Below are 21,304 nucleotides of genomic sequence, written 5' to 3' on the forward strand. Positions count from 1 at the left end.
ACTCCTAAGATTATTCGTTCCATGGTCCGTTGAGCCGTCCTAGAATTTCTGTTTAGTTTTTTAGTAAGGCGCCAAGTTTCAGCTCCATACGTCATGAGCGGCAGTATGCACTGGTTGTAGATTTTTCTTTTGAGTCTCAGAGGTAGCTTACTTTTCATTTTTTGGGAGTGTTGGAGAGGGCTCTTCAACCCGTACCTAATCTGCGCCGGATTTCTCTATCGTGGTTAGGGTCAGCACTAACCATCTGTCCGAGGTAGTTATATTCTTTTACTCCTAGCGTTTCGTTTCCTAAGCTGAATAGGATGCCTTTGGTATGATCATCCCTCATTACTTTACATTTATTTATATTTGTTTTAGCCCAACAGCCGTGCTTTCTGATTGTAGTTTCTCGAGCATTGTTTGCAGATATTCTGCAGACTCACTCAGGAAGACTATGCCATCCGCAAACCTCAAATGGCTCACGTATTCCCCGTTTATCCTTAATCTCATGTTTTCCCAGACAAGTTTTCGAATACCCCCTCCAGACTTGCTGTGAATGGTGTTGGCGAGACGGTATCCCCATGTCTTACTCCAGTTCGTATCTGAAATTTATCGCTTTACTTGTAGAGGGTTATCCTGGCCGTGCATTCCTTATAAATGTCTTCTAGAGGCCTTATGTAGGTCTCCTCTATTTCCCGGTCTTTTAGTGCTCCTAGCACGGCTGCGGTGGGTACGGAATCAAACTCTTTCTGATAATCTATAAATGCCATTAAAGGGTAGTGTATTCAGCGAATTTTTATATCACTTCATTGCCGACATCAAATTGATCCATGATTGAGTACACTTCCCAAAACCCAGCCTGCCCTCTGGGTTGTTGGAAATCTAGGCTGTTACGTATGCGGCTAACTATAACTTTTGTGAACAACTTGTAAACAACTGAGAGGGCTTATGGGTCGGTAATCCTTGAGGTACTTGGGATCTCTCTTCTTATGAAACATAATAATACTGGTGTTTTTCCAGGCTAGTGGCACTTTTTGAGTCCTCAAGCATTCCGACAATAGTATACCAAGCTTTTTCAGTACCACATGTCCTACCCCCTTCCAAGGATCCACGGTTATGCCGTCGGGACCAGCAGCTTTTTCAATTTTCATCCCTTTGAAAGCCTTTCCTGCCTCCCCTTTAGTTACTAATGGGACATCACAAGTTTGGCTTGTATTCTCAGTAGTTTCCCCTGGTCTAACTGCGCTGGCGTGCAGCCTGGTCTAGAATCGTTGTGCTACCTTTATTATCTCGTTCAAGTTGTGCGTAATGTTGCACTGCTCGTCTCTAAGTGCGTAAATCCTGTCTTTGCCGAAGGCTAGCTTTCTCTTATATGCTTTCAAGCTTCTCCCTATTTGCAGCGTTTCCTCAATTCTTACCATGTTACATGCGCGAAAGTCGTTTGTTTTATTTCTGTTAATCCGTTTCGACAGATCGGCTAATTCAATCTGATCCGCAGTACTTGACACTCTCGTATTCTTACGTTTGAAAACTAGTTCCTTCGTTTTCTTAGTTAGTTTTTCAGTTCGTTGCGTAGATGTTGCTTCTCCCACAGCTTCTGCTGATTCACTGATTGCTGATGTTACGTTGTCATTTATCCTGTCTACATTGACTTCGTTCTGCTCGTTCAGAAGCACGAATTTGTTTTGAAGAGTTATTTTAAACTCCTGCGATCTGGCTGTGACAGCTGACTGGTTTCTTAGTTTTGATGAGTTTCGTTCTTTCTCTTCTGAAATTCAGCCGTAGCTTCCAACTAATCATCCTGTGATCGCTGCTCCGAATCTTACTTAGTACCTCTACGTCTTTCACGATACCCGGGTTGTCACTTAGAATGAAGTCAATTGTGTTTTTGGTTGTACCATCTGGACTTTTCCATGTCCATTTCCTATTGTTTCGCTTCTAAAAGAATGTGTTCATCAACCTGAGGTTATTTCTCTATAAAAATACCACCGCTGCATCTCTTCGACTGTTGCGATTTTCCATTCCGAAGTTTCCCACTGGCCTTTTTCCCATTTGCTTCTTACGGACCTTTGCGTTAGTCTCTCATCACAATCGTAAACTGTGTTAGTGCCTTTTTCATTCATGATTCGACGTCCTCGTAAAAGCTGGCTAATGGCTTCATCAACATACTGGTTGTGGGCGTATAGGCCTACACTATCTGTAACTTGTATCTCTTGTTTTGCTTGTTCACCACCGCCGCGACTCCCTCACTAATGGTAAAAGCTCCTCCACCTTTCCTGCTCTTTCTCTGTGGATTAAAAATCCCACCTCGTGTTCTTCCTTCTCTTTGAGTTCACTGTAGCAGAGAATATGCCCTTCTAGCGAACTCCATGAAGCATTCTCCTGTCCTTTTAACCTCGCTTAAACCTATAATATCCCACTTACTGTCCGAGAGCTCCTCTAGTAGTAAGCTTCCCTCCCTAGGCAGAGTGCGTGCGTTAAATGTTTCCAGAATAAAGTTCAAAAGGCGGCCTGTCCGGACCCAGATATTCTTAGAACCCCCTGTTATATCGCTGTTCTGACCACCGCAGTGCCAAGGTGCTCTACAGCTACTGGGGAGTGAGTGCCGAGAATTGATTTGGTCAGTCATTGGAGGTGGCGGCTATCTACTACACCCGGGTGGCCAGATCCTTCTCTGGTGAGGGAGTGGTGCCTTCCTAGCATGGTTAAACCTTTCTAGTGTAGCCTCTTAGGTATCCAGGATTATGGTCACTTCCGGAGCATGCGGCACTCCATACCTGCATAGGTTAGGCACAGGGAGCCAGGCGACAAAAAAAGAGAGATCTAGAAAATGTTTCCGCGGACGACATTGCCGCGCACGCCTACTGTGATATTAAGCCAACGTTTGTCTGTTCTGCTTTTTTATACGCGCAGTTCTGAAGGAATAAGCTGAGGCACTGGCTTACTGATGAGAAATCTGCTGACGTCTTGCCGTTGGCAAAGTAAGCCGCTGACATGCTGAAGTGTATATCTACGAAAAATGTCTAGTTTGAAGATCAGCTGGCCAAAAAGGCCGCCGCGGGTGTATTAGCGTCCTTACTTGCTTTCTTAATACTATCCTAAGCAGAAAGCCTGTTTATCGTGCGCTCCGGCTAGAACGGCGATCACTTTGGCAGGGCTGCACAAAAGTTACGCAACCCTGTGCTCTCTAAAGTCCAGAAAATGTTCATTCCACCGTCATGTTGTTACAGGCTGCTGTGCAAAGATAAAAAAATGGAAAGGGTAAAGCTCTCGCGTCTCCCCATTTGTTCAACTATGATGGCTGTACTTTTGGAAGTGTGTCCGTGGCGTGGCAATGATCGTGCGAAAGGCGTTCACAATTACGTCGAGCAGCCAGTCGCGGTGCAGTCGGGCATATCTGGAAAAGGCTGGCACGAAGCACGTGCAGTTTAGGAAGGCCTATATGGAACGGCTAAAAATTAGCTGTTTGCCCAGTTGTATACTTCAAGGCCAGGAGTGCGTCATAAGCACAATTTGGAATCCCTCTTACGCGGTAGAGCCAACGTTGATTCATTTGTGGCGTTTGATAAATTACGGTTAGCTACAAGCGAGTTGGGTGGCGGCAAAGCTAAACGATTTAGCAAACCAAAAGTTTTGCTAATCGCGGAAATAAACGAGTCGCGTAATTTAAAGTAAAAACTTCCGACATAATTCGAAATAACTGATCGGCACGTTGTACGTCACACGTTTTACGAAACGTTTCTAGCCGTATTTCGTAATTTTCTGCACACTACTTTGTGCGTGTGCACGTTCAGGGACGTGAGAAATCCCTGCTCAGCCCGAATTAGCAGCCGGACACATTAGATTGCACGTGCGACCGTCCGTTCAGGTGCGAACTGAGTGAAAAATGTACCAACTATGTCACAAACTAGCCCGCGTTTCAGTGTTATTGAAAAATGTAGGCACGTAATTCCGTTCAGGTGCGAACTGAGGGAAAAATGTACCGACTATGTCGCAAACTAGCCCGCGTTTCAGTGTTATTGAAAAATGTAGGCACGTAATTCCGTTCAGGAGCGAACTGAGTGAAAAATGTACCAACTATGTCACAAACTAGCCCGCGTTTCAGTGTTATTGAAAAAATGTAGGCACGTAATTCCGTTCAGGTGCGAACTGAGGGAAAAATGTACCGACTATGTCGCAAACTAGCCCGCGTTTCAGTGTTAATAAAAAATGTAGGCACGCAATTCTGGGAATAGGCACCATCAGTCGATCGGCTAAACTTTGAAGGCACAGATTGTCTCCTCTTAGTTCCCATTCGAACAAGATATCGAGTTCTTCCAGGGACAATATATACACAAAGTGCTCATGCAATTATTTACGGCAGTTGGTTGGTCATGCAATGCAATTTTTACCGGACGTGATCGCATACAGCCGTTATTAGTGGAGGCACAGAAACACAATTGCTTTGTACTGAGATATGTTCTGGCATATTTGTACATTGCACTAACGCAGGAATAGAGCCGAAACAAATCCGAAAGAGAAACCATATCGCATTGATTGGACAGAGAAAACAGTAAAATGTATTACAAAACACGGCTGGTCCCACCAAATCAAGATTTTACTGGAACAAAGGTCCTTAGTGACGTCGTGCCGATCGTTTGTGCTGCTGAGGTGACTTCTTGTGAGAAAAATTTTGGAAGTGGCAATTGGTTTCAGTTTTTTTTAAAGCCAAGCTTCCGCAATATCCGTTTGTCAAATTGGTCCTTCGTGAAATTATCCCATTGAGAAGGCAAAAAATGTCATGACCGAATCTCAGATGCGCGGGAGACACTCCGCAAGTATAGGCAATAATTAATTGCAAAGGAGTGTTAGCGACCGCTCAACCGTAGCCGGGTCAAGTTTGTGTTCGCGCATCTCTAGGGCCACACCCACGCCCAACTAGCGGACAACATATACGTTTAAAAAGCGCCTTGCTGGACGAAAATAGGCCTTCTGAAAATATATATGCCCAGTGTGTTTTGGTTCACGTCGCAATGACCGGATACTTTACGCCGTTGACAATTAAGCTGAAGTAAGCACGCACACTGCAAATGCATGGCCTCACGTGTAAAGCAAACGTTAAGGCGAAATGACCGGTCCTCTACGCACTGTGTATACACAGGAGAAAATGCGTACAGCCGTTCCGGTGCAAATATGCATTTCAAGTTTCCATTGAAACGTGCGCGAATTTAACGAAGCGCTAACTGCAATTGCGAATCAAACGCATGTTGTTGGGACCGGGTGGGCCGAGCCGAGCCGAGCTCTGTCCCCTCCGGCATACATGTGGTAGCGTGTTGAAGCGAGCGGCCAGCCGCTGTTGCAGCCATGGAGAAGTCCAGAAGCCGTAGGCTAACATAACTGTTTACTTCATAGCGAGAGGTGAGCCGAAGCCAAAAAACGATGCCCCGACGGGCGAGGTAACAGTACAGGGCTCGAGCAGAGTGACAGCATGGATTCTTTGCTCAAAAAGGAATGGGTTACAGCGCTTGGGCGGCTTCTATTTATACCCAAAAGCCGTAACGGTCAAAACGCCAACCAGCGGCAACAGGCCACGAACGTCACAGACACACACAAAACTCTTTCCTGAGTTCATAAGCATTCAGTAGCATCGGCGCACGTTGAGTCCGAGAGAGGGGAGAGAGGAGGACTCCGCTGCGATCGCGGGGCCTCTGTGTCCTTGAAGAGCGTTGAGACGAGCCTCGCCGGCAGCCGCCGAAGTTTTGAAACGCGCCGAAAGCGAAGCGTCTGGCCCGGGCTTGTCGAAGCATGAAAACATGAATCACTGAGAACAGGGGACCTGTTGCAAAGGCGCACGCAGTGGCTTCGCCGCACAGCCGAGGAGTGATGCGGGAAAGTACGGCGGTGGGCCGATTCGTGACAGCTGCTCACTGCAAATGCATGGCCTCACGTGTAAAGCAAACGTTAAGACGAAATGAGCGGTCCTCTGCGCACTGTGTATACACAGAAAAAAATGCGTACAGCCGTTGCGGTGCAAATATGCATTTCAAGTTTCCATTGAAACGTGCACGAATTTAACAAAGCGCTAACTGAAATTGCGAATCAAACGCATGTCAACGGCGTGGTCACGAAATTAGCTGGCGTTAAATTTTTTACTGAGCCGCAATGTGCACCGCACCGACCAAACATATGTTACGCAGCAAATCGCTCCAATGTCATAACCACGGGCTTTTAATACTCCCCGGGTAGCTTACACACAAACAATAATTCCCGCATCAAAGAGCCCACGCGCATTCAGAACACACACGCTACGCGGTCAGATGCAAGCTGCCGTCGACCAAAAGAAGGGCGAATTCAGGTGAACTTAATTCTTGCGGCACGGCAACCTTACGACAGACGACTGTACCAGTTACGCCGCTCATAATTGAGCTGGGAAGTGAGCGCGCACACAACTAATAGAGGGCCTCCGGTCCAAAGCAAAGCTTACGGCGTGACGAACTCTCCGCTGCGCATAATGCTTACTCAGAACAAAGGGCGGGCAAGTTTTGCTGAGCGAAGACGCATTTCTTCGTAAGTGACCGCTCAGACGTGCTCAGAATTTGACAAAGTGAGAACAAAAATTCTTAAACGTACCCCGCAAAGGCGTGATGGGAGCGTAGGGTTGAATTCTGCCTGCCCAAATCTATGCAACCAAACTTTCAGCTTTTCTGCGTCGCGTTTCCCGGACAGAATTACGAAGTATTTTGCCATCACTGATCCTATTCGAGCAGCCGAAGGTACAACGCATCGGCACCGCGAAGCAACATAGAGCGACACCGACATGACATTTGTTCCAAACGAGCAGCTAATTTTTACTTTGCTATCCGCTGGCACCTACGATAAAGCCGAGTCTGAGGCTGCAAGTTCAAACATAGCGCCGTTAAAAGGTCTCACCCGGCCGTGATGGAAGCAGAATAAAAAAAAAAAACGAATGTACTGCAGAGCTACCGCGTGGCTTTTCCGCTGACCAAGGGCGAGCGGCGCTGTCCGGCGAAATCGAAAATGTCGAGCGGTGCTGGCCGGCGAAAAAAAGCCGCGCTGGCCAGCGAAAAAGAAAGGGAAAGGTTCACTGTGCCGTTGCAGCAGATATTGCTTTCAGCAAGCGGGCACTCTAGGAGAGGTTCTGAACTAGGAGTAGATCAGTTTTAAGAGTAGAGACGAAGACAGACCTTGATCAGCGGAAAGCAACCGACTCAACTGTGCTGCACGATCGCCCTGCAGAAACTCTTCCATTGTATTCGTTACCGTTAGGGCATACGGGCACATGGCGGACGTCCGGACCCATTAGTCCTACACTTATAGTGCTAACTTTATGAACCTTGTTTAGGAGGAGACCCATCCTTTTGTGGTTCAGTGCGCCTGAGGATGTCATAGGACAGAAGAAGAGCCTCCTCTTCTTCTGTTCTATCAGGAGCAGGAGGAGGAGGGGGAGGAACACGAGCTAGTAGGTGGGCCAGGACTCCGTTGTTCTACCCGCTGTCTTCGCCCTTTTGGTCAGCCATTGCTGCCTATGCGGGTCATAACTGGCAAGTTCACTCCCCCACTGCTCGTACGTAGGACTGGCACTCCCATACCACGTGATACCGAGTAGCGCATTGGTGGCGCTGTGTGCACAGGAGGGTCTAAGTGCGGGGTGGTTGGCGTGTAGCCTAGCGGGTTGAGGGAACTTGTTTTTCTGGAGTTGACGAAGCCTGTATTCATGTTCTTTTGACAGCGGGTCAGCTCCTGGGGGGTAAGGGCGTTGGGATGGCCATTAGTGTTGCTTAAGTTCGCTGAAAGCAGTGAGAGGACAATCTTCCCGGTCGTCACATTCCAATGGTGCCCAATGTGCCGGAACCCGGGCGTAGGCATGGGCTGCATGATGGCCTCGGAGTAACGAATGGGCAGGCGTCCAAATTATTGATAGATTACTTATGGGAAGATCTAGGCTAGAATCTGCTTTACTTTTTTAGGGGCGAAGCGCCCTAGGGGCTAGGGCTGTTGGCATCTCCTGTCATCGTCGTCGTAATCGTCGTTCGTCTGATGTAGTCACGGTAATAAAACACCGTGAAAATTGTTTACGCCTCGCGCTGGAACGTAACACGTGCTAAGAAAAGCACCGGGACACTCGTTTACGCTTCGCGCTAGAGAGCTAACTTTATGGTGCTAACTTATTTAGCCTTGACGCCTACTTGTAGCTTATGGTGCACAATAGCAACTTTATGGTGCTATGGTGCTTCGCTAGACAGCGAAGATGTATACCTCCACCCCCGAACGGTTTCATCTTCGTTGGCAAAAACGTGAAGGCGCCAAGAGTACACTTATACACTGCATACTTCGCCCCTCCCCAGGTTTTACGTTATTGGAGATGGCGCGGGATTTTGGATCTTGACCCCGCCATGTACGTACGACACGCCGTTTTAGAGTCGGTGATGATGGTATTGGCTTGAGTCTGTGTTTTGGCTAGCGCGCTCGCCGTCTGTTCCGCTTGGAGTTTACTGCACAGCCTCAGACTGATGCTCGTGATGAGGGCAGGGGGGATTTGCGGCAACTGCAGTTTTCTCAACTCCCACTGCCCTCATTTAAGGAGAGAAAGGGAAAAGTATAAAGAGTTCTGGAGTGGAAATATTGACAGCCCACGCCAGCCGTGAGAGATACCACGTCAGTACCCCCGTAAGCACCAGTGCACCATGAATTTGTACCCCACTCTGACCAAGCACCTGCGTTTCACAATCATCCCCACACCAGAATAAGCAGTCGGCGTGTCAGTGTGTGATAGAATTGGCTGTGGCAGAGGGAAGTTGCCGGCACTTGATACGCAAGCCGAGAAACAGAACTGCGGCGGGTACGACCGCTCGTGACGAGAATCGTAGCACCGCAAACGGTCATGCTGATAATTTTCGCAGAGACTGACAAGGGCATCTCGCCGGAATCTTTCGTGCGCAATGTATACAGGTGTTGTCGTCCCCGTCAATATGAACCGGTGGAAGTGCAGTCCTGCTGAGTGCGCCAGTACGCACGCTAGTGGGAAGACAGGAAGACAGGGTGAACCAGGATGGCCTTTTTTTTAAGAGGGAGTGGCATTATCACCATCGTAATGAGAAGTGGAATGACGGGGAGAGCAACTGGATGGTCTTCACTGCACTTAAATATTTGTCTAATGGTAAGTAAAGATTATGCTACCAAATGATGGCTCGACACGCTCAACCATGTTTGGGCGGGAAATCAATATGCACATTTTTATTTTGTCTACCTGGAATTCCGGATGAGCTGAGACAAGCCGGAGTAAAATAATTTTTATGAGCAATACATGGAGTATTACTTTATTGGCACATATAAGCCGTGATGAATGCGATGGAAACGATGGAGGCGCTCGACAGGAAAGTCGTTCCGCTTGACTTTGGCCGCTTCTTATAGACCGAGTTTACCTTCTCGGGCGAAATCTTAGGCTTGGACGAGGACGAAGTCTGACCACCGGAGGCACTAGGCTTGACAGCAGCAGGGCTTGAAGTCTTTTTAGACGACCTGCATTCAAGAAAGGGAGAGCTTGATGCCCTTGCCTTATCAAATGTGCTGCTGGAGTGTTTTCCAAAAAAAAAGGTCATGAATAAAATTCTCCTGATTAGTATTCGTGCAGACAAGCGACAAGGAAGTCGTCGGTGACATACTCAGCAAGCTAGATGGCCCTGAAACAGTTACTTTGGTGATTTAGTCTTGACTTTTACTTGTAGCTTATGAATGTAGCCCTGAAGTTTTCTTCTTTCACTAGTAATGCTCCCCTTCCGGAAAACCAGTTTTTTTATTTGAACGAGATACGGAGTCATAAGGACTAGTGCAACAAAACAGCATGACATCTGCACAACGGTCACATACAATGGAAAAAGGGCTTGAATTTGTACCCCGCAGAATTATATATGTTCACGAAGACAAGATAAGCAGACACATGATAAGGAAAACAAACCTTAGTCATGAGTTATACAATGATCACAGCCATGCGGAAAAATTAGCGTGGGGAAATACAAATCAGGCTAGGTAAGCACACCATGACGATAACTTGGTGGGGAACTTTCAGGCGCTGTTTTTAAGAGATAGTATTGTCAAAATGAATCAGGTATCGTTTAGGCCCCTCATTTTTTTGTCACTCCTCAGCGTCGGAAGTACGTACTTGCGTAAGAGCAGAGGCTTCCACAGGTTGCAGCGGTCTCTCTTTTGCTCCTCCGTCACGTTGAAGTTGCCGGGTTTCAGGCTCACAACCAGCGGCCGGCTCATTGAATGCTGGGGCCACTTGTCTCCAGGAGTCACCATCGCAGGCATCCTAGAGCGGAAGAAACAACACAAAAAATTGCAAGAACTCCCAAGTAGGAATTTTTGGGTATTTTCGTAGGCCACTCTTCTGTACGCAAAGTCCATTTACAGTCGGCCTGACCATTGTACACAGGTTTAGTCCTAGCAAGACATTTGTTTTTCAGGCGATACTGAAGCAGTGTGCCCCATAGTAGGAAGGCCCAAGTGACATTTATTAAATACCCTCCATAGACCCCATGTTCCCTACAGAACGCTAGATATTGAGTCCACTTCCCTACTATACGCAAATGTTCTGCTGGGAAGAAATTTTGAAGGGCCAGTATAATTAGACTGATATCAAAGTAGGATGGCCCAAGGGCCTTTTATTAAGTACCTTCATAAGAACGCTTGAAGATCAAGGATGAACCATCTAAAAGCGGCTTCACCTCCACATATAAGTCCATTGCTAGGAAGAAATTTATCACGGGAAGTATAAAGAGGCTGACATAAACGTACACAGGCCGTACTCATAATAAGTATCTCCATATAACCCCATGTATCCAACACTGTACACAAAGCTTTTTTAAAGGTACCTTCCTTACTATGCACAAATACAATGTTCAGAAGATATTTTTGTAGGGTAATATAAACAGTCCTCGATGAAAATCTCTACGCTGTCGGGCCTCTTAGCAATAGCATTTTCGTATGCGGATAATGTGTGCCGCATCAAGCGTTACAAACGAATACACGTGTTTCGTCATTGAGTTCGTATAGAAATGCGTAAGTATTAAAAAAACATCTGTTACATCCAGAATTCCGTGCCGCACTATACAGGGCTGTTCGCAGTGGTTGAGCCGCCGTCTTCTCTGTCAACAATAAGCAGACCAATCAGCTGCCTTTACTGCTGCAATCTCAATACGAGGCCTTCGTACGGACAATAGAAGTGAAATAAACACTCTAACTACTACGTGTAGGTGGGGTGTTTGTTTTATTCCTGTCGGGGGCGTTTCTCGGTCCGATACGACCTGACTGCGGTCCTCCGTGGTAGAGAGAATTTGGGTTGGTGCGTTACACAGACAGTGAGATGCGTACGATTCGAGAAGAAAACGGAAGCCGCGTGTTTTCCACTCGAATAAACCACTAGACTTTCCAAGTCTCATTAAGCTCATTAGCCCGAAAATATGGTCAATTGGAAATGACAAACTAACGTGTTTTGGTTCGTACACACCTTGGACTGAGCCCAGCTTCACCTGTCGTCCCTGTTCACAGAGTGGAAGGGCACTGAATATCTTACTGTTTTCCTTTCTTCTTCTTCTGACCCAAGGAGGGGGGGGGGGGGGGTAATTGAGGCAGACCGCTGGATTAGTTGGACCCCTAGTGAATTTGGTGGTACCTTTACTTGGGTTTTATTATTTTTATTGTTTTATCTTATTCATACTTTATCTCGTTTACTTGATGTTAAGGGAGGTGAACCTGAAGTTTCGTGTGAATGCTTTAGCAGATACATTTGTAGAAATTATGTTATTCGGCGCGATTGTTTCTACCGTTATCTTGACGGAAAGTCTCGCCCAATACAGCACGCTTATATTTTGGCTTCGACTCGCTGTGCATGTCATGTGGTTTACCCACAGCAGCGCCACGGTCAGGGCATACCAACAGCGACATAAAAATAGAGGAGGTACACCCTTTGTCAAAATTTTGGGGGCCAATCCTAAGCCTTCTCGACCACAAATAATTCAAAGAATCGGCTTTACCTTTAAACGTGACAAAAATACTTTAAGTCAGTAAGAAAGAAAAGTGTTTTCTCTAGCTTTCCTGCGCAAAGAGTTTCAGCCTCGCTCGGGACGTAGGCTTGTACATTCAATTTTTCGCAGCTTGCGCGTTTCCGGCTTGGCCCACAAAATTTTGACAAAGGCTGTACCTGCAAGCACCCGTTCTTAAACGACACAGTTTTAGACGAACGACTATAGTGCCCACAAAGGGACTAGGGTTCGTTAGTAATTCTCAGCGGATACGAATGATTATTAAAGGGATCTCAGGAATTAAGCTTTTTGTGTTGTTCGCAGGCCTGGTGTGTTATTGCGACGGGTACCTTTAAGTACTCGCCCACGCGTCTACACAGCAGCCACGCTATTTTACCGTCCTTAGTTCATCGTAATACACGTTAATTTGTCCAAATCCACATTAATTGATCTAAGTCCACTTTCTTGTATCTTTATCCATCTCAATGCAGCATAATTCATAGCGTCCATTGTTGCACAGTGAGACTATGAAACTCTGATGAAACCACTGACAGAACTCACAAAAGAGACCGTATTCAGGAAATTTGCGAAGCAGTAAATTATGGTTAACAGCGTTGAAGGCCTTGCTACAGTCGAAATGTACTGTATCAACCTGTTGGCGAAAGAGCACTGGAAGGCCGATGTTGGACGAGTTGATGCTGGAAGGTAACGATGCATTACTTTTTCGAAGACTTTGGAAAAGGAAGACAATAGGGAGATTGGGCTACAGTATCCAGGGACAGCGGCTCTTCCGGACTTTTGCAAAGGGAAGATAGAGCGTAATGTCCAGTCAGCTGGAAAATGTCGCTGAACAAGTGACATGCGTATGTTGTGACAGAGCAGAGGTGCAAAGTCAACACATTACGATGAAGCAAGGAATGCTGTCACAAGCCGCCGGCTTTTTCGAGGGTACCTTGCGGACAGCGGACACGACACTTCTTTTCAACACTTTTACAGTGCAGTTTTTCTTTTCATTTGGTACTGTAAAAGCTGACTCTACGTTACTATTAGATAAAATAGCGCTAATACTTTACATTATGTTATTATGCTTCGCACAAAATATAGCTAAAGATCCCCTACCGCTCTACAATGTCGACATATGTGCGAGCTGTGTCACCATGCCTGTGGTTTGTAAAGGTCTTTCACATACATTTCTATTTGACTCACTCACTCACTCACTCACTCTAAAGAAACCGACGCACATAAACTTAGCAGCCTGCCTGTATATGGTGCGCGTATAAAATAACACAAAGAAATTTCGGTTTAGAAAAAAAGGATAGAACATCTCCAGGAAACACATGAGCAGCGACATCTGCATAAATAACTTGAAGCACAGGAATGGGCTTGCTCGCAAATAGTTGGAGTCACTTAGCCACACCACGTAGTGGCGTGGTCTGTAGACGTCATCGCTCGGCATTTATTTGTAATCACATTTTAGCAGCGTTGCCAAATCGCCGCAGGAGTCGGAAACACAACGCGATAAAACCACGTACGCACGTAAAAAAACCTGCTTTACGATCCGTGCTCGCGAAGTTTCCCGCTTAGCGCGCGCTCGTACGACCTTCAATTTACGCGGGGTGGTAAACTCGTGGTGTGTTAGGCTGGAACGCACCAGTGGAAGCGCTCAGTCCCATAGTTGAACACGCCAATCTGCTTCATTTTAAATCGAAAGCTTTTTTAGTGGTACCGATGGTGTCCTGTGAAAAAAAAAACTAATTCATTTCTCCATGGACCGTTCGGTGGACCGAAAAGCTCTGATAAGATATCCGGACACACGGCGCGTGCATGAAACAGGGCTTCCATTCTGTCAAAATGGTCACTCGAAATAAGGACGGTTTTAGATAAGACAAAACACGCATCGACCTTGAACAGGGAGGACAATGATATGTATACCTTTATCTCATAACCAGAGTGTCGGTGGGTATGCATTATCGTTCGTAGGTGCGCTTACTTAGTGCGGAAAAAATAATCGCATGGGTTCGTCTGTCGTTTGCGATTTGAAGTTAACTTCAAGGCTGTTGAGGGGACGAAAAGAAGATTAGAATGCTAGTGGACGAAAAGCAGGGAGGGGAATATTGCCTAGGAAAGTTCCATTGTAGGGTTTAACACGCCGACGCAACGCAGGCGATGAGACGCGCCGTAGTGGAGAGCTCCGGATTAATTTTGACCACCTGGGGATCTTTACGTGCGCCGAAATATCGTACACACGGGCGTTTTTGCTTTTCGCCTCCATCAGAAACGCGGCCGCCGCGGCCAGGAATCGAACCCGCGACCTTGTGCTCAGCAGCGCCTAGGAAAGTTACCGCCTGTAACAGAAAAAAAAAAGTATTTTGTGCCTAATAAGCTTTTTGTGCCTGCCCTAAGCAGCGCTAGTATTAAACCAAGAGCGTAAAACATGGGTATACTAGTCCTTTTTGGTAAGAATGAGTCACCCCGCTACAAAGGGGAAACCAATAGCAATCATCAATCATCATCATCAGTGGGTATTTGTTGGTTTGAAAATCGATTGGACCGTGTGTACGAGATTTCGGCGCACGATAAAGATCCCCAGGTGGTCAAAATTAATCCGGAGCCCTCCACTACGGCGCGCCTCATCGCCTGCATTGCGTCGGCGCGTTAAACCCCACAATCAAATCAATCAAATCAATCGATTGGACGCACTTTTAACGAAGGTTTTGACGCATTTTGACGCAGTTTTTATGTGAGGAAGCTTTCGCCCTTCTCTCTACTATCTTTAGCAGGGGTGATAATTTGCTTTATGGACGGCTAGCGAAATTCATTAATATGTGTAAAAAGTAGCCGAAACAGCACCGGTTCTCACCAGCGGTCGGCCTCATCACCAGTTGCAGAAAGCGGGTTGCCTGCGTAGCCTGCGCGGTAGCAGTCTTAAATTATGCTGTAAGAGTACCATGTCAATGCAAAGCATTAGTGGTGTCCCGAAGGCAAGCAGGCACGATTTCAAGGCAATCTTCTCAGCCACATCAGATTCGTTATTCGTTCTGTTTTTTTGCCAGAAGGAAGTGAGTCGCGTGTTTCCCCGCGGCGATAACTTTTTATTGCTGGCTGAAAAGAAGCAAAAATTGCAAAGCAAGCCACACCGATGCATGGGTTTACTAATGGGTAGTACTTGAAGGAAAAAAGCGCTAAAGATGGGACCCCTTTTCTTTCTCCCTTAAACACAAGACCCACAAGGCATCACCAACCAAACGCACTAACTCCGTACTTCGCGAGAACGGACACTTTCAAATTTTCGTTTTTTTCCCACGCACCATTTCAGACTGGAACCAGGTAGCCGAATGAAGTCCTCCTGATACTGGGTAACTGTGCATTGTTTTTTGTGTATGTTTTATTCTATTGCTCTTTGCATTGTACCATGCCCTCCTGCTCGGACCGAAGTGTGGTCCGCAGTATGTATTAAATAAATAAATAAATAAAAATAAAAGGGACTAACACACACATGTGTTGTGAGATTGTTTTTTTTTTGTCCCGTCTTCGGCGCTGCTTTTCTTCAAAATGCTTAACAGTGACGCCCTCCTGAGCGAGTGCGGGGAATGAAATATTTCCAAGTGTACAGATCTTTGCACCTGAGTCATCGTGGTAGCATGTCATATAATAATTAAACTGTGCTAGCGCGAGTCATTTCCCTCACTGGACATGACGATCGAACAGCGCATGCTCAGAAGAGCCCAGGAGATGTCCTCGTGTTATCTAAGTTTGAAGAATCAAATGGCCTATAAAAGGTTCCGAAGAAAGCTAGGCTATAACGATTGCGTAGTGTGTGCGTACGTGCGAATCACTTTTTTTTTTTGCAGCAGGAAATGAGCGTGTCGAGCCTTGTTTAAGCCTGCCACATCACGCGAGCTGCGAACAGGATAATTAGCCTATCATCGCAGTAGCGAAGATATACGTCATACAACATTGCTGATCACGTTCAATGTACGTACGCTGAGGAAAAACAGGCAAAGGTGCATGCGCTACGTTTGTGTTTCCTGAAATGGAGTAAAACAAAAACATTGCTTTTTATGGGTAGCTATTAAGCTGTTACGTGCCCTCTGTATTCGCGTTTTCCCTCAGAGCAAACCAGAAAGTGGAGGATGGGAGCCTCCATTTCAGAAGCACAGTACAAGCTATACATGAGAGCTGTTTAGCAACGGATTAACGACGAGTTTATTCGTATTTTTTACTTGTGCAAATTTATTCGCGTCAATTGAAGCAGTATTAATTTGCCCCACTTGGGAGGTCTTAAATGGGCACCTAAACCTCGACGCTGCGGCGTTTCAGCATTCCACATCTTCTAAAAAAGCGGCCGCCTCGGCCGGGATTGATTCCGCATCCCCGGGTTCAGAAGCGTACACCTTAGCCGTTGAGCCACGGCTGCCCGTAACTGCCAATAAAAAAAAGCTTTGCAGCCAGTATGCCACTGCTATGTGAAATACTGCTTGCTATGCCACTGCTAACAACCGGATGCTTGCCTTGCCTTGAAAAATAACGTTTAATGCGAAAGCACGCATTAACCTGGAAGGTCGCAAACACGGCGTGGTCGTGGCTAAGGGATAGAACACCAAAAGACCGGCGGCTCAACGAGTGTAAGACATGTGAAATAAGGCTCGACTTATAGTTAAATTTATTAGGAAAGCTACCGTGGATGCAGTATAATTTGGTTGGAATTCGAAACACGGGACCTGCAATGTGAGACAAACTCCGCATTTTCAAGCTCCACGGTGACTCTGCGGGTCTAGCTGACTGAACGTAGGCCTAGTGAATACGATGTGGCCTTCGACTTAAAAACGTAATTCAGAGACATGTACTGAGGCATACACGGCTAATCTGAGCTTGATAATTGCAGAAGTTTTATAAATTATTTACGTATTTATTAATCGTGTACTGTTAATTTAATAAATATTTAATTTTATATTTATTTATTTATTTATTTATTTATTTATTTATTCCCTTTGCGACGAGACGATGATGCGTGTCATCTCATAAGGTATCTGATGTATGTATGTTGTTCTAATTTTAAAGCTGCTTTCGTAGAAGGCTTAAATTAAACTTTGTCCGTTATAGCTGCACAATCACGCGGCATCCACTGAAACCTGCGGTCGTAGGGCGTCATACCAACAGGTGGCGCGGGAGTAGTTTGAATACAAAACAAGAACAAAGGAGGGACATTAACGTCCATCTAATGTCCAGAAGTCGGACACTGATGCTTGAAGTGCGTAGGTGTCGCCTAAATTATTTCGTTACGTTCCTGTGAAAAGCCTTCGAGTGACTGTCGTGCAGCCACCCATCTTAATTGAATTAGAACGTTTGACAAGCCGCGCGTCCCTTTTTTGTCGCGAAAACTTTTTGAGTGAGTTTGCGAAAGTATTGGAGCGGAAGAAAATAAACAAAACTAGAGAGATTTTTTTTAAGCTAGCTTTTTTAAGTTTTCTTGACTTTCCAGTTGTTTGAGATTCCGGTTTTGTTTTATCACGGCAACAAGAACTGGTATTTATTTCTCACTTTTCGTCTAAAAATAGGCCCCGGGAGAGAACATGGGAGAAATACTCGAAGATTTACGCAGAAGAAACGATCATTGTAAACGTGACCGTATTCCAACACGTGGATAGGCAGTTGGTCTAGTTTACAAGGGGCTTCTAATGAACTATTATAAATAGAAATACCTTGTCATCGGTTGAACCTGAGCTCTGTGGGCGATTTTCTACACAAATAAATTATGCATTTAAATTTGGCATAAAAAAGAACGTTTTACATTGGCGCAGCAGTTTCTGCAGTCAGCGGCTTCTAAAACGGCCTCTAGGTGTCGTAGAAGAAGCACCAAAATTGACTTGGGAAAAGTGCTCATAACATTTAGGTATACATTTGGGGTAATTGGTAAACACCGCACAATAAAATGAGCCAAAATTTGTTTCCATGACTACACTTCTTGCGTCAAGAGGTGAAGAGGCGCGCTACATTAAACGCTGAAATTAACACCTTCGGACCAGCCTAACGAAAATAATCATCCTCAAGTAGTGATAGGTGTAAAAAATGCCACACCAATGAGCAAAAATACTCAAAGATCGACTGTGAGTTGGTAACGTACCCGTTCTTTGCGAACTCCGTCCAACTTGCGATGACCTGTTTCACAAAGTCCTCCTCAGCCTTAGTGTGCGTCTTCTTGGCGAGTATGTCGAGCAGGTCGTAGCCCACGGCCGGAGTCAGCAGGCTGGGATCCCTTGGGAGCAGCAGAGAGCCCATCGTGTAGGGCAGATCGTCTCCATGCGCTACGCCCATCCACTCGGGCCACACGCTGTCCGATGCCCTGTGGGTGAAGATGTAGCGGTACGTCTTGACGCCGCGCTGCGCAGCGACGTCCGCGAAAATCAGCGTCGGGCAGTAGATGGTGGCGTCGCCGAAGAGCTCGCAGAAGATGTCCGTGACAGACTTTCTGTTGTGTTCCACGTCCTGGTTACCGAAGTAGGCTACCGTGATGTCGCGAGCGTGAGAGAGGGGGATGTTGAACATGGTTTTCAATGCCAGCGTCATGGCGAGCCGGTAGTTGCCCGATATGAAGTCGTCGAACTGGGGCGCGATGTTTTGGAAGTTGTTGAGGAAGACAGTTCCTTCGTTCAACGTGGTTCCCAGAAGGACCTCCTTCACGTTTAGGCTCTCGTAGGTTCCTGGGTCTAAAGGATCGTCCGGGAAGAACTCGTCGCCGTGAATGACTGGAAACATCTGCTTGAACGCGGTCTCCTCTTTTAGCTTCGCAATGATGGCATCGCCTTCGACTTTCTTGAGGCAGTTCACGATGTCGTGGGTCTCTTCCCTCCAGTCTTTAGAATTATCAATGCAGCGGTGGGCGTTAGCGACGGAGACAAACTGACCCACGACATTGAAGCTGGCTGTCAGGAACATGGACAGTGGAGTGCTACTCTCCAAAATGGCTCGTTTGAAGAGACCTTTACTCTGAGTGGAAATTGCATGCAGACCAGCCGAGACTGCTCCGGCGCTCTGGCCTTTCACAGTGACCATAGCGGGGTCACCGCCGAACTTCGCTATGTTCTTCTGGACCCATTTCAACACTAGCAGCTGGTCCCAAATGCCAACGTTGCCGGGTAAGTCGGGGTTCTTGGCCGAAAGAAATCCGAACAAACTGACCCGGTAGTTGAAGGTGACGAAAACGACGTCCGACTGAGCGACAAACACGGACGGGTCGACTATGAACAAACCCGAGTCTCCCCATTGGAAGGCTCCGCCATGAATGAACACGATGACCGGCAGCTTCGCCTCGCAGGACTCAGACCGCGGACAACTGGCCGACGGTCGCCACACGTTGACGTAGAGGCAGTCCTCGGTGCTGGCGTTGGCGTAGTTGAGACGCGTTCCCGCCACAAAGGGCATGTCGAGCTGGCGGCATGGCGGGGGCTTGCTCGTCGCCTGCAGCGTGTTTTCCCACGCATGCGCGGGCTGGGGCCTTTCGAAACGGAGGTTTCCTACGGGTGGCACGGCGTACGGTACACCGAGGAAAGCGTCCACCTGTTTTTCCAGCACTGTGAGCCGTTTGCCGGCCAATAGTCCTTCTTCAATTCGCACCAGCGGTGCCTCGGAGTCGTCGGCGAAGACACTGTTGAAACACGCGAAACACAGCGCCACACACGCTATCAATGGAACCATACTGCGCGCTATGCGCGCCCTGCGACCCGGCGGCGAAGCCTCCATCGTCGTTAATAAGGACACGCGCTCGCTAAGGCGACTCGCTTCTTCGGTTCGTCATGTGTGTAAGGTAAGTCACTTGTGACGATCGCCAAGGTTGGAGGCGGCCCGCCAGGCGCCCTTCTTGCTCGACGTCGCACTTGCCGATGTGGCCGTTACTCTTTTTTTCCTCCATCATTCTTTCGCAATCGAGGAGGAAACTGGTCCTCGATTATACGCGATGGACGCGCAAAGAAAGAAGAAACACGTAGAGGTGGAGAGTTTGATTTGCACAGGTGCGCTACGAAACTGGATCCCTGACGCAGGTGGCCAAAGGGGGAAGACCGAGCGGAAATTAGCAATGACGTCAAACAAACCTCGTTTTCTAGTTGGGTTCTTGGAATGTTCGATCTTGGACATTGTAAGCGGTAACAAAATAGATGCCAACGGCAGACGCAATGTGCCCCTTGGGATGAGTCATAGGGGCTTCCCCAAAACGCTGTTTCTAGGTTTATCACCGGAACGTAAGCGCTTTGGAACGAGTGCGTCATGACGGTAATAAGATAATATCTGGTAGATGGGGCCTCACGCATTAAAATACATTGATTCTGAAACGTTAAACCCGTGGCTTTAGTTCTGCGTCCTTTTTGCCGGGTAAATGTATTTGTAAATATACATTTAGGTCAATGTTCAGGAGCTCACAATTTTGTTTGCGTATTCCTCTATGAGTTGAAATACATCATATCTCTGCACCTATATATTTATAAAGATATTTTCAAATTAGTTCTTCATGTCCGAAGTCAAGATTGTATATTTCAGTCACGTTAGCTGAAATATAGAGCAATTCCCACGCCGAGCTGGTGGGTGTTTTCCTCTCAGCGTAGATTATTCACTGCAACAACAACAAAAAAGACAGAAAAACTGACTGTATGACTGAACGAAGGTTTCTCAGGGTTGACATCGTCTTGCCGCTTCTCCCTCCTCAGAGACAACCTCATCTTACGGCCTCTCAAAGGGTAACATGACCGATGATGACGATAGTGGCAGAGACATGATGAACTGGAGATATCTTCCCTGCGAAATATATCACGTGGAAACACCAATCCAGGGCTGTGTTTGTCCAGCTTCGTAGCAGAAGTGTCGCTGCACGCTTCCTACTCTCCCCCCCGCCCCCCTCCTTCTCTTCCGGCCCTGTTATCGAGTCTGCATTCAGAGCAGGTGAGACGCAGCCGCGAACTTTACGCTTGGTTGGCCATTCCTTGCCTTCCGGCTCTGAATAGCGGGAAGCGAGTGACAAAGGCTAAATACGGCTTGCAGGTGACCTTGTGTAACGAGTAAACATTGCGAAACCGATATCGCGCCGCACACGTTCAAGGTATGCGAGGAATCCCGACGGCAAAAACAAACTTTCGGACTCGGCAAAAATCTCGGATTGACTTCTGATGTTACAGGGGAGCCAAATTAAGCAAAGAAATTTTGCATGCATACAGATACAATACGCGGGAATCGGAACACGAAGGGGGCGCTGCACACGAGTGTTCTTTCTGGCCAGCTTGTGTTGTTGACCGACGATTCATGACAAGCATTCTACC

The 21,304-nt window shown here is 46.9% G+C and overlaps 1 protein-coding gene across 1 annotated transcript; it reads right to left on the reverse strand.

The window, feature by feature from the left end:
* Nucleotides 1–9,264: 9,264 nt before the first annotated feature.
* On the reverse strand, nucleotides 9,265–19,906 carry LOC144179030 (acetylcholinesterase-like). Its single transcript, XM_077707204.1, has 3 exons — nucleotides 18,124–19,906; nucleotides 10,139–10,288; nucleotides 9,265–9,498 (listed from the first exon to the last, which is right to left on the reverse strand). The coding sequence occupies exons 1-3, from the start codon at nucleotides 19,737–19,739 to the stop codon at nucleotides 9,297–9,299; spliced, it is 1,968 nt and encodes a 655-aa protein (XP_077563330.1). The 5' UTR covers nucleotides 19,740–19,906; the 3' UTR covers nucleotides 9,265–9,296.
* Between the last annotated feature and the right edge of the window lie 1,398 nt (nucleotides 19,907–21,304).

This window comes from Haemaphysalis longicornis, unplaced genomic scaffold (genome assembly GCF_048455015.1).
Source record: "Haemaphysalis longicornis isolate Haplotype H1 unplaced genomic scaffold, Haemaphysalis longicornis Haplotype H1 scaffold_4, whole genome shotgun sequence".
Lineage (NCBI taxonomy): Eukaryota > Metazoa > Arthropoda > Arachnida > Ixodida > Ixodidae > Haemaphysalis > Haemaphysalis longicornis.